Raw genomic sequence first — 15,210 nt, 5'->3', positions numbered from 1 at the left:
GCTGCTGGCTGGCTTCGCGGACGGCGCTGGTAGAAGGCAGCTCGGGCTCCGGCTGTCCCGCAGCTGCTGGCTGGCTTCGCGGACGCGGCTTCTTGAAGGCAGCTTGGACTCCGGCTGTCCCGCAGCTGCTGGCCGGCTTCGCAGACGCCGGTTCTTGAAGACAGGTCGGGGTCCGGCTGTCCCGCGGCTGCTGGCTGGCTTGGGGGACGCGGCTGCTGCCGGCCAGCACGGAGGAAACACGGCCTCATAGAGGCGGCTGCTGGCCAGGCCCTCGCCCAAGGCTTTGGCGCTGTGTTTCGTGGGCCGTTGGCCGCCTTGGGGGACGCGTTCGCCGGTGCTGCTGGGGCTTGAGGGTCCGGGCGCAGGAAGGCAGGGCGGACTCCGTTGGCGGCGGCTTGACGCGGAGACTTTCCTGCTGGTTTTCTGCCGGCGTTGGCTGGCTTGGGGGCCGCCGTTGGCGCTGCCGCTGAGGCTCGGGGGCGCGGCTGCGGAAAGGCAGCTCGGACTCCGTTGGCGATGGCCTGAGCCCTCGGGAGGCGCTTTGCGCCTCCCACCGCGTTAGGCCACCGGCAACGGAGCACCCGCCAGCCGCGCGTAGCGGCGGCGGGCTGGTCGGCGGCGGCGAGCTTCTTTTGTTGGCGGCGGGCTGACGTGGCAAGAGGCGCGAAGCGCCTCTCGCCGCGTCAGCCTGCCAGGCAGGGAACCCCCGGCAGCCGTGCTTCGCGCGACTGCCGGGGGCTCCCTGGGTCGGCGGCGTGACGCGGCAAGAGGCGCTTTGCGCCTCTTGCCGCGTCAGGCCAGGAGGAACTGGAAATCGTAGGGACCAATCGGCAGGCGGTCCCTCCGATAGTCTGTCGTGAGGAAGGGTCCAATCCGGACCCTTCCTCATCACGGACTAATCCCACCTTTACACCCCTTAGTGAATTATTTAGTCCGTGGCGCCCATGGCGCCACGGGCGGTTTAAAGGTATTTATTACCTCCATTCTTTTGCCCACAGCTCAAGGTGGTTTCCAGTATTGAAAAATATATAAAATGCATAAAAATAAAAGCCAAATGTAAAAATCAGAACTCAGGACTCTTATTAAAATTAACTAAATGCAGACCTAAATAAAACTACTTTAACTGCATGCTTCTGTCTATGTAGTCCCAGCTCTTCATCTACATAAGTCTTACCTGGGTTCTTGTTCACACTAGAGTCTGATAGTAGATTGGAAACCATTATATATACAAATAGATATGAAAATAAATGAATCTATAAATGTGACACATCCCTGTTATTAAATCATTCACCAATATTTCATTTCAGTGATAAACTATTTGTTTTCCTGTGTGCATATTTGACATCTGTCAGCTGAATTTGTTTCTGTGCTAATTTCCATTTCTTTAGCTTATTAGAAGACAAGATGCTCATAGAAAAAGAGTATCAAAGGATCCCTAAAGCTACTGTAAGTATGATCATGTTTCCAAATTTGGATCCATTGTGCTAAATGAAAAAATAAGAAAACGATATAGCTAAAACATATTAACTAAACAAGAATTTCCAGAATTTACAGGCTTATATTGCACTGCAAAAGAGAGAAGTAAAGCTTTTTTTCTGACATAGCTTATATTGTTCTCATTTACATGTGCTAACTTCATAAGGAAAGGGCTTTTGGTTTCTCCAGAAGGCTAAGTAAAGCACACGGTTCATCATAGGTGTCAAACCCACAGCATAAAAAGGAAATACTATGCTTAGAATTTTGGCAGCCATCACTTCCTACTGCACCATTACTACTACTCTAACACACAGACTGAACTGGCACATTGTTTGGATATTTTCAGGTGGGTAATTGTATTGATCTGAAGCAACAGAATGAAGTTTGAGTCCAGTGGCACCTTTAAGACCAACAAAATTTCATTCTTGCATGCATATGATCTGCAATGTGTATACGCACGAAAGCTTATACCCAGAACTTTGTTTTGGATATTTTGATATTGTTGCACTACAGCAATTGTTTACAGCTGCATTTTCCTGTATGGATAAAACAGTCCATTTGTGAATAATTTTTTTTTAATGAAGGAATGATTGCTAGAACTCCCATGATAATACAATATCCATTAGATACAGGCTCAGGTTGTTTCTGCATGGAGCTTTTATTCTGTGGAGCAGATGTTTTTTTTTACCATCTGCACAACATTCTCATGCTGTCCACTTTATTGGGTTTTGCGCAGATTGTAGTCAAAAAGTAATCCACAGGGACATTGTGAATTGGGAAAATACTGGAGGTGAAGAATTTACTCCTGCCTTTCTCTAATGCAGGCTTTCTCACCTAGGGTTTTATGAAACCCTTGGGTTTCAGATGGCTCCAGAATTGAACCCAATTTTGCCAATTGGGTAGGAGTTAATTTATATATAATATTAAAAATATTGGGTGATATGACCATATCTGGCCACGTTGACCCTTCCCACTTCCAAAATGGCTAGTGATGGGCCTGGAGAAGGTGGGAAGGGATGGGGCCTTGGCCGTACAAATCCTTACTGGCTGAGACTTGTCATACATGGAAGCTACTGGAGTCCAGAGAAGTAAGTACTTTCATTGCTTAACTGCAGGGAGGGGGACGGAGCAGCATAGACCTACTCTGGTCCAGTTTCTTGTGGTGGGGGGGCTAGAGGTGATGGAGCTGCATAGGCCTGTCCCAGCCCCGTTTCTGCAGGCTCCCTTTGGTGAACAAGAGTAAGCTGATAGCCAGCCCAGAGTGCAGGTATGGTTCTGCTCACAAATCATCTGAAAATATTTCTGTGTTGACACTTCTGCTGATGTCATATCCAGTGGGACTGTCTGGGTGATGCCACTTCTGATGACATGTGACTTTCAGGGGCATGGCAGGTAGAGTGCTGGCATCACTCCTGGGGTTTCTCAAAGCCTGAAGAATGTTTCAGGGTTTTCTCAACAGTAAAAAGACTGAGGAAGGCTGCTCTAATGCCAAAGCTTTGACCCATTTTGGGTGAGTCCTTCACCATGGTCGCTTTGTGGGTTTTTTTTACACATCAGTCATTCAGCTCATAAGACTCCAATGTCATGGGCATCCAGTAAAGGCATAAAGGGAGCTAAATGGGTCCATAAATCACATGTCAAGGAATAAGCATGTCTATAAAATAGACCTAATTTTAGCATACTCTCAGTAAATGTGTTCCACTTTTCAGTCAGTGTAAGAAGAGGTACCTGAACATGGTCTTTTTGTTCTTGTTGGTTTTTAAGGATGCTGAAAAGTTGATTAAGGGCCTGAAAGAAAGCTGTGAAGAGCTCCGTAAAGAAACTTTGCAAAGAAGACAAGAAATTAAAACACTCAAAGAAGGTTTGGCAATAAGACAAAAGCATCTCACTAAAGACCAGAAGGAACTTGATGAAATCCTTCGGAAGCAAGAAGATATAAAAGTAACCCAATCCTAAGTATATCTTATCAGTACATGTCTTAAAAACAAGTGCCCATATTACAATTGGCTGTTTACATTCTTCATAAATGTTTAGAGAAAGGGCCAGAAAGAACTACATATACAGGTACAACTTTTGCAAGGTGGGAGATGCATAGAATTGCTAGCTATGTGTTGGGATATTTCTGGATATTTTGGGAGTGGGGGGTGGGGTTTGGGGAGAGTAGTTAGCTCAGAGAGACATGATGCCATTGTGTCTACCCTTGGAAACTGGCATTTTCTCTGTGGACTAGACATCAGGTGTAATTCCAGGAGATCTCCTGCTCCCATCTAGAGACTGGCAACCCTACAGAACCCATAGGCTAATATCTGTATTTTTATCACTAGGATGAGCTTAGCCGTCTCCAGGCCATTCCTATTCAGCTTGGAAAAGAAATGGAGAAACTGAACCGCAGAAGGCTGTAAGTAATTTAATTCTGTTTGCTCAAAATCGTAGTTTCCTAGCAATCAATTCATACAGAATTTAAACTCATTACCATTCACATTCTGATCCTAAATATTTATACTGACATATCTGCTATTACTATATTTTCATGGACGACAGAGTGGCTGGATGGAGTCACTGAAGCAGTTGGTGCGAGCTTAAATGGGCTTTGGGGAATGGTAGAGGACAAGAAGGCCTGGAGGATCATTGTCCATGGGGTCATGAGTCACTGGGCTCAGAACCTTCACAACCAATTATTATGGGTGTCCACTTGCCAGTTGTTTTCACTACTGCCCATCTGCAGAAGGAAGCAGTGAGTGAGCTAATGTCTGTTGTTGGTTCCTCTATGCTGAGTGACCCTAAAGACTACAGGGTCTTTAATGGACTGGTTTCAGGAGATGGAGGGAGGCCCATCAAACTTCGGACTGTCCTGGTCTCAGAGCCTCAACCATGGAAGAGTGCCATTTTACAGGCCCTGCAGAACTTTGAATGTGGGCCCAGATCTCAAAAAGCAACTCATTCCACCAAGCTGGAACCAGGGCTGAAAAGTCATTGGCTTTGGTCAAGACTAGGTGCATATCCTTGGGGCTAGGGATCACCATGAGCCTCTTGTGGCGCAGAGTGGTAAGGCAGCAGTCATGCAGTCTGAAAGCTCTGCCCATGAGGCTGGGAGTTTGATCCCAGCAGCCGGCTTAAGGTTGACTCAGCCTTCCATCCTTCCGAGGTTGGTAAAATGAGTACCCAGCTTGCTGGGGGGTAAACGGTAATGACTGGGGAAGGCACTGGCAAACCACCCCGTATTGAGTCTGCCATGAAAACGCTGGAGGGCGTCACCCCAAGGGTCAGACATGACTCGGTGCTTGCACAGGGGATACCTTTACCTTTACCTTAGGGATCACCAGCATTAGTGTTTGCAGAGCATAGTGCCTTCCAGGTGCATGTGACTTTAAGAAGCAATAGGTAAGTTTTATTTTTTTTTTATTTACTTACTTACTTACTTATTTACTTATTTATTTGATTTCTTACCCACCACTCCCATACGGCTTGTGGCGGGTTACAAATGTAAACCCCACTAAATATAAATATATTTTATAAAATATGAACCCCACTAAAATACCCATGAAAACCCCAGACAAAATTACAACAATAAAAACAGCAAGATGCGGCAAAACCATTAAACTCTCAAATCTGACCCATAGAGATGGTAAAACCATTAGATCCCCAATTTAAATTATTTGTCCCCTAGACAGGGCAAGGAAAGGCGGATGACTCCAAGTTCGCCATACTATTGGTAGTGTCTTTTATTATTATCCTAAGGGGGGGGGGGGATTAGCCTCTTGTGGCGCAGAGTGGTAAGGCAGCGATATGCTGTCTGGAGCTGTCTGCCCATGAGGTTGGGAGTTCGATCCCAGCAGCCGGCTCAAGGTTGACTCAGCCTTCCATCCTTCCGAGGTCGGTAAAATGAGTACCCAGCTTGCTGGGGGGTAAGCGGTAATGACTGGGGAAGGCACTGGCAAACCACCCCGTATTGAGTCTGCCATGAAAACGCTAGAGGGCATCACCCCAAGGGTCAGACATGACTCGGTGCTTGCACAGGGGATACCTTTACCTTTACCTTTTTAAGGGGGGGGGGTCAAGCAGATCTTTCTTAGTGCTCATTTTGTTAATGAGCATTATACATTCTCAGTGCCTTTTGAAGAGAGAGAAAGAGAGAGAGAGAGAGAGCAGAAAATGAAGTGTTCATAAAATTGGCCGGGTTTTGCAAAGATAGAGGAAAGATACTTCAAGCAGAAGGTCCCTGGAGAGCACCATCAGCAGCCCATCACCCCATCCCTGCAGTGCTCCCTATTTCTGCAGACTGTTGCTAGAGACTCTCATCTCTCTCCAGTTGGGTTCAAACATTCTCTTAAGCCAACACCAACGTTGTGTGAAATAAACCGGTTGCCAGGCTTGCAAGTTTCAAGACTGGAGACCAAATACCAGACTACACAGGATGTTGGGGATCTACAACTGGCTCCCTTGATGTGTTGTTTAGCTGCCAAAAGCAGCTGCAAGGAGCTGTGGTATCAACTAGGGCCATGGCATTCAGAAATTGATCAAAATGCTCTGTCTTCCAGGCTGTCTTATGCACAGATCATGGGGAAAATAGGCATAATGAAGGTATCAGTTTTTTTTTTGTCCTGGTGGGGATCATTGAAGCAGCCTGGGGGAGTCATTTTTCAATTAGGAATACAACATTGGAAGAAGAAATTAGCCTCTCTCCTTGAGTTCTGTGGGTTGAATCCATTTAGGAGACAGATGAAGAGAGATGCCTTTTGCTGTTAAATCGCACTTTGGGGTATCTGATAATGGATCCCAAATATCACATGTGATTTGGGGCTGATGTTCTTCCCCAGTGGAACAGTAATACAATGGTTTATTTCTTGATTACTGTGACTCATAGGCATAAAGTCACAATTTGATACCTCAAGAGTTGGTTATTGAGAAGGTAAGGGGAGACACCTAAGCTGTTCTTTCTGCTCATTCCCCCTATTTAGAAGGCAAGTTTCCAGTGAACAACACATATCAGTGCTCTTGATATGATTGGTTATCACCATCAGGGTGGAAAATATAAGGTTTGTAAGACTTCTCTTGGACTATTTTACAGTCCTGGGATTATTAGCCCACAGACCATGAAGCCATGCAGGCATTCATAAAACCTCATAAAGCAGGAGTTTTTGCTGTGGATGTGTTCTTTATTTCTCGTTGACAGCATGTTTTTAAAATACAAATCTAGGTTTATTTTATTGATTTGATTGACTTAGAAGAAATGAATGAAAAGAACCCTTTTCAGATAGTCAAATCCATTATCATTTGCAGGGAAGCAGAGAAGAAGTTAGCAGCACTGCAGGAAGAACTGGAGGAAGTAACTGACCATGTTAAAAAATCAGAGGCTACCATTGAGGACACAGTTCAAGAGAAGGAAGATGTGATGAAAGAATTGGATGGCAAGAAATCATTGCTGGAAAGCAAGGATCGAGAATTTAGCAATTTGATAAAGATGCATGAATTGAACAAAGAGAATGAAGGAAGTGCCATAGCTGAAAGGTGAGGCATGCAATCCAAGGCCATGTGATCTGAAGGAGCACTCCCTGTCAGCTGCTAGGACCAAAACAGCATTTCAGGTCCTGCCTCCACATAGAGGTTTTCAAACTGGGCTTCGTCCTCTAGCACAGGGGTAGTCAACCTATTGTCCTCCAGATGTTCATGAACTACAATTTCCATGAGCCCCTGCCAGCAAACACTGGCAGGGGCTCATGGAAATTGTAGTCCATGAACATCTGGAGGACCACAGGTTGACTACCCCTGCTCTAGCAGACTCAGGAAACTAAAGTCTGCTTTGTTAGTGTCCTTGTGAGTTAAATAGTTATATATACATCATAATAGCTGCATTTTACGTGAGTGTTCCATGCATCTGGTGAAGTCACTTGTTACCCAGTAATTTTCACACCAGCTGCCTTCAAAGGAATACCTTCCACCTGAGTGCTGCAGAATCTGCATTGTAGAGGATGCTGAGATATTTTAAGATGTACAGTTAGCTCATGTTGAGCAGAGAGACCATTGAGAACACAACCCTGAATGTCCCAAATTCTCTGGAACCACCCAGTAGTTCAAAGAAAGAGAAATTGTGGAGAGCAAGGAATCTTTCAAGCAGATTCCTGGACATTCCCTGTTGCCTCATCAAGAAGCCCACAGATTTTCCAAGGAAGTTCAGGGTTGCCCAAGATTGCTTTTTTCCTCTTTGCCACAATGAAGGATCACAGCTCCCCTTCAGAAATTTGAAAAATAGTGGGTGCAACAAAACTTCTGTCTTCAACTATCATGGCCAGTCTTTCATTACTGCTTTCTAATTCTGGTTGCTTTGCAATGATGTACCCACCCCTGGTATCTGATTGGAAAATGAACATGTTTGTCTCTGCCTGGCCCTTGGCCTTGTGTGTATGTTTTAACCACCCCCTCCACTTACATAGGGGCATTTTAGAAATTGGATTCCGCAACTGTCTCGTGGTGAAGCAAAAACTGCAAGACTCTTTGAGCCGCATGCAACGCGAGAAGGAGCGAGACTTGAGAAATTTCAAGAAGATGGAGATGCAACTGAAAATAGCTCTTGACAGCTTGGCACAAGTTAAATCTCACCATGAAAGAGTCCTTTTAGAGGTATGTCTGAAAAAAGTTGCATTGCTGGTACTGGTTCTGCTTTATCATACTAATGATTATTTGTTTGACAGTGTTTCCCTGCAGTACTCCGTTTACTCAGAAAGATGGTGATCACAAATATAAGATGAACCCCTTCTAAAAATAGACTCAGGCAGGTAGCCATGTTGCTCTGAAGCAGCAGAGCAAAGTTTGAATCCAGGGGCACCTTTAAGACCAACAAAATTCTATTCAAGATATAAGCTTGCATGTGCATAAAATTTGTTAGTATTAAATGTTCCATTGGACTCAAATTTTGTTCCCCTCTAAAAAGGTTATACACAAAAAAATTGGGGGGGGCATGGTAATAACATGTATGCAATTTTCAGACAACCCCATCTTTTTATGGCATATCCCCCACAAAAAACAAAAAAACAAAAACTAGTCAGGCATGTGAGTAAAGACTGCATATATATTTTTGTTCCATTTCCATGAACAAAATACAGCTAGTTCATGATGTACGGTTTGCTCCTGTGCTCAAACACTTCCTCTGTGACACTCAGCAGCCCGCCCTGTTGGATTCCCACAGGCTAGGTTGTCACTCCTGGAGTCCAGGGTGGGGCCAATCCTCAGCTGTCTTTGTATGGGTGGAGGGGAGGGTGTTTCCTCTTCAGAGTCCTCCTCCTCCTCCACATCACTTGTCTCTGGGGACTCCCTGGCTGCTGCCGTTACTGCCAGGCTTGCTCCTGTTCAGGGCCCCAGCTACTCCTCTCCTCCTTCCTCTCCTCCCAGCTGGTCTTCACTCTTCATGCCATTTCTTCCTTCTCTCTCCTAATGGGTTTAAACTACAAGTACAACGATATAGGCTAGATATCAGGGGGGGAAATCACAGTCAGAGTAGTTCAGCAGTGGAATAGGCTGCCTAAGGAGGTGGTGAGCTCCCCCTCACTGGCAGTCTTCAAGCAAAGGCTGGATACACACTTTTCTTGGATGCTTTAGGATGCTTTGGGCTGATCCTGCGTTGAGCAGGGGGTTGGACTAGATGGCCTGTATGGCCCCTTCCAACTCTATGATTCTAATAATAATAATAATAAAGCTCAGATTGAAGATTTGACACTTTAATCTGCAATTTATTGTGAGTGTGAATTTGGGTGCCCCAGCAACATGGGGCTCATTTCTTGATCACAGTATGGGCTTTTAATAGTGCAGTCCTATAGTATAAAGTGTTACTCTCTGCGGTAAATTTTACGCTCCAGAAATAAACTCTTGTTCCCTCACAAGCTGAACTGACCTTGTAGTGTGGTTTCTTTGTTATAAAGTGAAGCTCGCTGTTTGCCTCCGTCACTGTTAGGTCTTTTTGGCTTTACTCAGCCTCGAAACTCTTTGGGGAAAGTATAGAGCCCTCTTTTCTTAAAACTCTTTGTCAGAGCGGCACTGAGACATTTTTTTATCCACCAAAAAAAAAAGATTTTATTTTACAAAGAGGAATTGGGTAGTTGGACATAGGAGTTTAAGTTTTTTCTATAAAAATAAGATATTTTCCAGTTTAGACATTTTTAGTTAAAGGCTTTGAGATGGTCATGGCTTTTCTTTCAGATACTGAGATTTCTTTCAAACTGAGAGGTTTTGTTACTGTGTTTATCCTAAAATATGTCTTTTTTTCTTCTTCTAGCTTTTATCTGTTGTTCCCTTGAGATCCTTTAGTTGCTAGAAAGTGGGCACTCTTTCCTAGTACCTTCACTTTTCCTTCTTAGAAGAATCAGTAGCCTATTGCCTACTGAGGAGTCTGAAGCCCTTTCTCACACACACAAGTCTGAGGAAATACATATGATTTCCCCTTTCTGGTTAGATGTATCTTCTTAAAAGACTGTTCTTTCTGTTTTTTCAAAAATTCGGAGTTAACATCTCACTGCTCAATGACCGCTGGCAAATATCTGCCATAGTTGTCCAGACACTGTATGGATTAGCTGTCATTAGTAAACTCAGTTCTCTAACTAGAGTTTCTCCCCAGAGCGGACAGCTAGCTAAGCACAGATTTACAGGTTCTGTCCAAATCAGATTAAGAATAAACATCACACTTGACTCTCTCTTCAGCACACACCTATATTAACTTCCTCTCAGCTGTTGTTACCTGCATAATTCCAGTATGGATCAGGATGTATTAGGATGTCTGTGCTATTATGGATCAGGCTATACTTGGGTCATCAAATCAGCAGAGATACAGCGTAGTATAGGATTTGAGGTTGCATTACCCTCCAGAAAAAGGAGGGGGGAGTAATATTAGACTGGTTATTTTTGGGATTTTCCCTTTAACAGTCAATTTAACAAATTTAGAAGGTCTGCTTTAAAATTTGAAATGTGTGCTTTGATTCCTAAATGTTCATATTTTCAATGAAAATGTAAAGATACTTGAATTGTCTATATTAAATAGTATGATTGTCTTTTGACATAAATTAAAAATGTTTCCCTTTTACAGATTGATGCTTTACCTAAAGATGATGGGACACTATTAGAAAGACGAAGGGAACTTCAGAGAGAAGTTGAAAGCATTAAGAGGAGTGTTGCTCAGGAGGTGAATAATTAGCTTATGCATATGCCATATTTTTCTTTCCAGTTTTCTTTCTAGAATGTAGCAGGTGAATTTTCACTTCCTCACTAGATATCTGTGTAGATATTCAGTAATGGAATTGATTTTAAAAAATCAGACAGAGTGGGCAATTCCTTCATCAGCTACAATACAGAAGGTCACAGCAAGCTGGGTCAAGGTTATCCTTCCATTGCCCCCACAGACTTATTCTCAGCCAGATGGATATTTCCAGCAGATCTTTATTAGTAGCCATCAACCATACCCAGGCATGCCAAATCACGGCTTTTAAGTCCCAGCCAATCTCCCCCCCCCCCCCAAAAAAAATTCTTCCTTCTCAGCCAGCCCACACATGCCCAACAGCACTCCTTCTTCAGCCAGCAATGCCAAAATTATGATCTACCTTCGCCCCTCATTATGCACTTATGCCAACTCAGTCTATTCGTCTCCATCAACCCCTGACTCTGGCCTACATCCAGGCTCATCCTGGTTTGTCCCTCTGGGCCAGCCTGATGCATCACCAGCTGCACTCCATACAGGACCTGACCAGCTGTCATACCTCCCCCTTTCAGAAGGATCACAAGTTCCTTAGAAATCATACATTTCTCCTCTGCCTGCTGGGAGAAAAAAAAACATCTATTTTGATATGACCAACTCAGCCTTGAAGGAGTAGGGCTGCAGCACCAAGTACGGCTGAGTCAGCCTCAGATTAGTATCTCTCATCCACTGCAACCACACCACAGGGTGTGATCTGTCACCAGGGTAAAATGTATCCTCCACAAATAATGTGTCAGTGTTTCAACAGCCCATTTCATAGTCAGCACCTTATAATGATGGCATATCTCTTTTCACGTTCTGATAGCTTGCTGTTCAGGTATAGGATAAGATGTTCCTTCTCCTTTTGTCCTTGAGACCCCATGGCCCCAAGGCCTCTCTCTGCAGAATGAATAGATGGTTGGGGTTTCTTTCTCTGTGCCGTCTACACTGCATCAAAGACCTCAGTGTCCATTGAATCCCACTGCAATTCCTGGACCATTAATTTCTGGGCCAAGTCCATAAAAGGTACAGCTATCATTGCAAATTTGGGGATGAAATGCTGAGAATATCCTGGTAGTCCCAGGAAGCCAGGGCTGCCAAGAGCCACCACGAGCCCCCAGACAGATATTGCACATGGTCCTATATATTCCATATAACCTTGATCCAACAACCTCAGATATGCAGATGATACCACTCTAATGGCAGAAAGTGAAGAGGAACTAAAGAGCCTGTTGATGCGGGTGAAGGAGGAGAGTGCAAAAGTTGGCTTGAAACTCAACATCAAGAAAACAAAGATCATGGCATCCAGCCCTCTCAATTCCTGGCAAATAGATGGGGAAGAAATGGAGATAGTGACAGATTTTATTTTCCTGGGCTCCAAGATCACTGCAGATGGGGACTGCAGCAAAGAAATTAAAAGACGCTTGCTCCTGGGGAGGAAAGCTATGGCAAATCTAGACAGCATCCTAAAAAGCAGAGACATCACCCTGCCAACAAAAGTGCGTTTAGTCAAGGCTATGGTATTCCCAGTTGCAATGTATGGCTGCGAAAGTTGGACCATAAGGAAGGCCGAGCGTCAAAGAATTGAGGCTTTTGAACTCTGGTGCTGGAGAAGACTCTTGCGAGTCCCTTGGACTGCAAGGCGAACAAACCGGTCAGTCCTAGAGGAGATCAACCCTGACTGCTCTTTAGAAGGCCAGATCCTGAAGATGAAACTCAAATACTTTGGCCACCTCATGAGAAGGAAGGACTCCCTGGAGAAGAGCCTAATGCTGGGAGTGATTGAGGGCAAAAGAAGAAGGGGACGACAGAGAATGAGGTGGCTGGATGAAGTCACTGAAGCAGTAGGTGCAAACTTAAATGGACTCCGGGGAATGGTAGAGGACAGGAAGGCCTGGAGGATCATTGTCCATGGGGTCGCGATGGGTCGGACACGACTTCGCACATAACAACAACAACAAAACCTTGATCCAAACCCAATATCCTAGTAAACAAATCACTTTGCTTGTTGTTATCAAGAGTTTATGGTAATTAAAGAATCAGCCGTCTATCCATTTATGGCAAGTATAACTCACCAGAGAATATATCTAGGAGTCTCAAAATTAGCTACCAGTTTCAGGATGACTGTGGGAGTTCTAAAGCCAAAATTTAAAAGCATGGGAATATCCTGGCCCATGTGCAACAAACCACTCCCATGCTATTTGCAAAGGAAGCTAAAGGTCTCTGTATGTGGCAGCCATAACTGTGTCTTCTGCATTTGCTATGCCCCATTCCTCTCAACACCCCACTGGCTGCTGCAGAAGCCTTCATCAAGGTCCTAGCTCTCAAGGGTCTTTGGCTCATTGCACAAGATCCACCCCTGGACCGCTGGGGCAAATAAGGTTGTTTACTATCTCAGCATGAGTTCAGCTACCTGCTTAGTAGTTCTCACCTTAGGCTTGAGCCACTACAGGGGGTTTACCCTTACTTTTTGTGCCAGGATGCATGGGTGGGTCTCATCAGCCACAGGCACACTCCTCTGATGCCACAGGTAAGTATTTGTCATTATGTTTATTGTGTTGAGGATAATGGCCTTCACTTTTTCATAATCAGTGGCCTCCTTCCCTAATGCTGTGTCCACTGGTTCCTGAGCCGTTCCTGTTAGATGGAGAGTCAGAATTAGGGCTTTGTCCCAGACAGCAGTCGTGGCCAGATTAGATTAGAAAATTTTAAAGCAGAGATAACATATTGTCTGTGTTCTGTGGGGCATTTAGTATTCCTTGGGCACTGAGTGCATGTTAGTAATATTAACAGGATTCTATGACAACCTAAATGATGCTGGAGGATTAAGAAAAGACAAGGGACTATATACAAGTGCTGCATTCTACCAACACTGACTTTGCCATGCCAAAGAGAAAAGCGTGATATTACAGTGGTCTCTGCTGTTTTCAATTTAGAAAACATCCACTGATGTTGAGGGACGGATGCTGGAGCAGTGCATTGCTGAAGAAGACCAGCTTTTTAAAGCTCAGGAGCATTACAGAGAGGATGTAAACAACTTGATACGTATGACTCAACTCAAAGCTGATGAGAGGGAACAAAAATCAAAGGATTTTTTAAAAGCCCAGGTAAGAAGAATCAGAAATTCAAGAAAAAAAAATCAAATGCTAAATATCAGTACTTACCTGGACTTGCCAGGTGCCTTCAGACTTCTATCCTAAACTGTAGTTTCTGGTCTGAATATTTTTGTCATTGGAAAAATGCCTCAAACCTAGTTTCACACCCAAACCACTGGCAAGTCTGTACTGATTGTTGTTCTTCCTCTTCTGCACCCACATCCCATGGGGAAACCAAGAAATGGGACTGCAGTGTGAAGCTGGGTAAGTCACTTTGTCTTTTGGTGCGTGTTTCCATCTAGTTTCAGCTTAGGGGTTTTAAATGCTGTGACTGCCAAGAGCTCTAGGAGATGAAAATATTAACTCATTCTATTGTGGATCCTAATAAGCATGCATTTTCGAAGGAAAGGAGCAAAAACTTTTATAAATGCTCAGTAAATGACATGTACAAATAAAATGTTTGGTTTTGATTTCAGTCTCCAGCCATAAAAATACAGAGTTCAAATAGTACATTATTGGACCTCTTCACGGTACTTGACTCTGTGGTATGACCTTTTGTTCAGCATAAGTCATATGGCATTGGATGCATCCCTACAGCAGTGATTCTCCTGTATTGCTTTCAGCACACTGTGAATGCAGAAACACTTGCAGTGGCACTGGAGTATCCAGTTTTGACAAAGCAGTGAATTCCTTATTCTCTTCAGCTGTCTTGCAGCATCCCATTCCCTTTCAGGCAATCTGGACAAAACTTCCTGCCCCTTTCCCTTTATGTGCCTACAATGAAAAAGGACAGACATGTTCTTTTCTTTTAAAATGAAAGCTAGAGATCCAGAGTAACTAGAAGATTATAGAAATAGCTCATAGGATCTGTGAAGCTCTCCAAATGCTCTCTGTTGGTGTACCAAGGAAAATGACTGTGAAGGACTGGCTGAGGGAAGTTATATCCGTGTGAATGGGACACTGGAAAACACACACCTTCCTGTATAGATAGCATGGAATGGCGCCTGGACAGTGTTCTTTCAAAAACAATCATAGTAGAGTAGTATGAGAAAGTCAGGAGCAAAGCAGGGGGGAAAGTGGACAATGCTCTGTGGTTGATGCTCAAAAACAGTGCTGACAGTTTGAAAGCGATGCCACAGTAAAGTGATTGTGTAGGACCAGCCCTTATAGCATCTGACCAAAATCTTGTCTGAAATTTAGACAGAATGGTACACAGGTAAAGAAAATGGGCTTTGAGATGGCTAAATGATATGGTTTGTTGTCTCTAGATGGAAATCACCCATGACCTGTTTTGCAGTGAGAAAAACAGGGGCTGCACTATCGAATCTTGATGGTGCTTACTGACCACTTGTATACATGTTGCTCTTGCACCATTGTGTGCATATATCCTGCATTTTCAGACAGCAGTTTTATTGCCTCCATGTG

The 15,210-nt window shown here is 44.2% G+C and overlaps 1 protein-coding gene across 7 annotated transcripts in view; it reads left to right on the top strand.

The window, feature by feature from the left end:
• CCDC146 (coiled-coil domain containing 146) overlaps positions 1-15,210 on the top strand; it is an 82,659-nt gene that overhangs the window by 38,835 nt on the left and 28,614 nt on the right. For all 7 annotated transcript variants that reach the window (XM_077338065.1, XM_077338062.1, XM_077338061.1 and 4 more), the window contains 7 exons: positions 1,389-1,446; positions 3,241-3,417; positions 3,801-3,874; positions 6,757-6,984; positions 7,908-8,094; positions 10,547-10,642; positions 13,627-13,797. In XM_077338065.1, coding sequence (XP_077194180.1) covers positions 1,389-1,446; positions 3,241-3,417; positions 3,801-3,874; positions 6,757-6,984; positions 7,908-8,094; positions 10,547-10,642; positions 13,627-13,797 — 991 coding nt within the window. The remainder of the gene's footprint in view (positions 1-1,388; positions 1,447-3,240; positions 3,418-3,800; positions 3,875-6,756; positions 6,985-7,907; positions 8,095-10,546; positions 10,643-13,626; positions 13,798-15,210) is intronic.

Source organism: Paroedura picta, chromosome 5, assembly GCF_049243985.1.
Source record: "Paroedura picta isolate Pp20150507F chromosome 5, Ppicta_v3.0, whole genome shotgun sequence".
Classification (NCBI taxonomy): Eukaryota; Metazoa; Chordata; class Lepidosauria; order Squamata; family Gekkonidae; genus Paroedura; species Paroedura picta.
The sequence above is the reverse complement of the archived record's forward strand: the minus strand, read 5'-3'. Positions and strand labels throughout refer to the sequence as shown.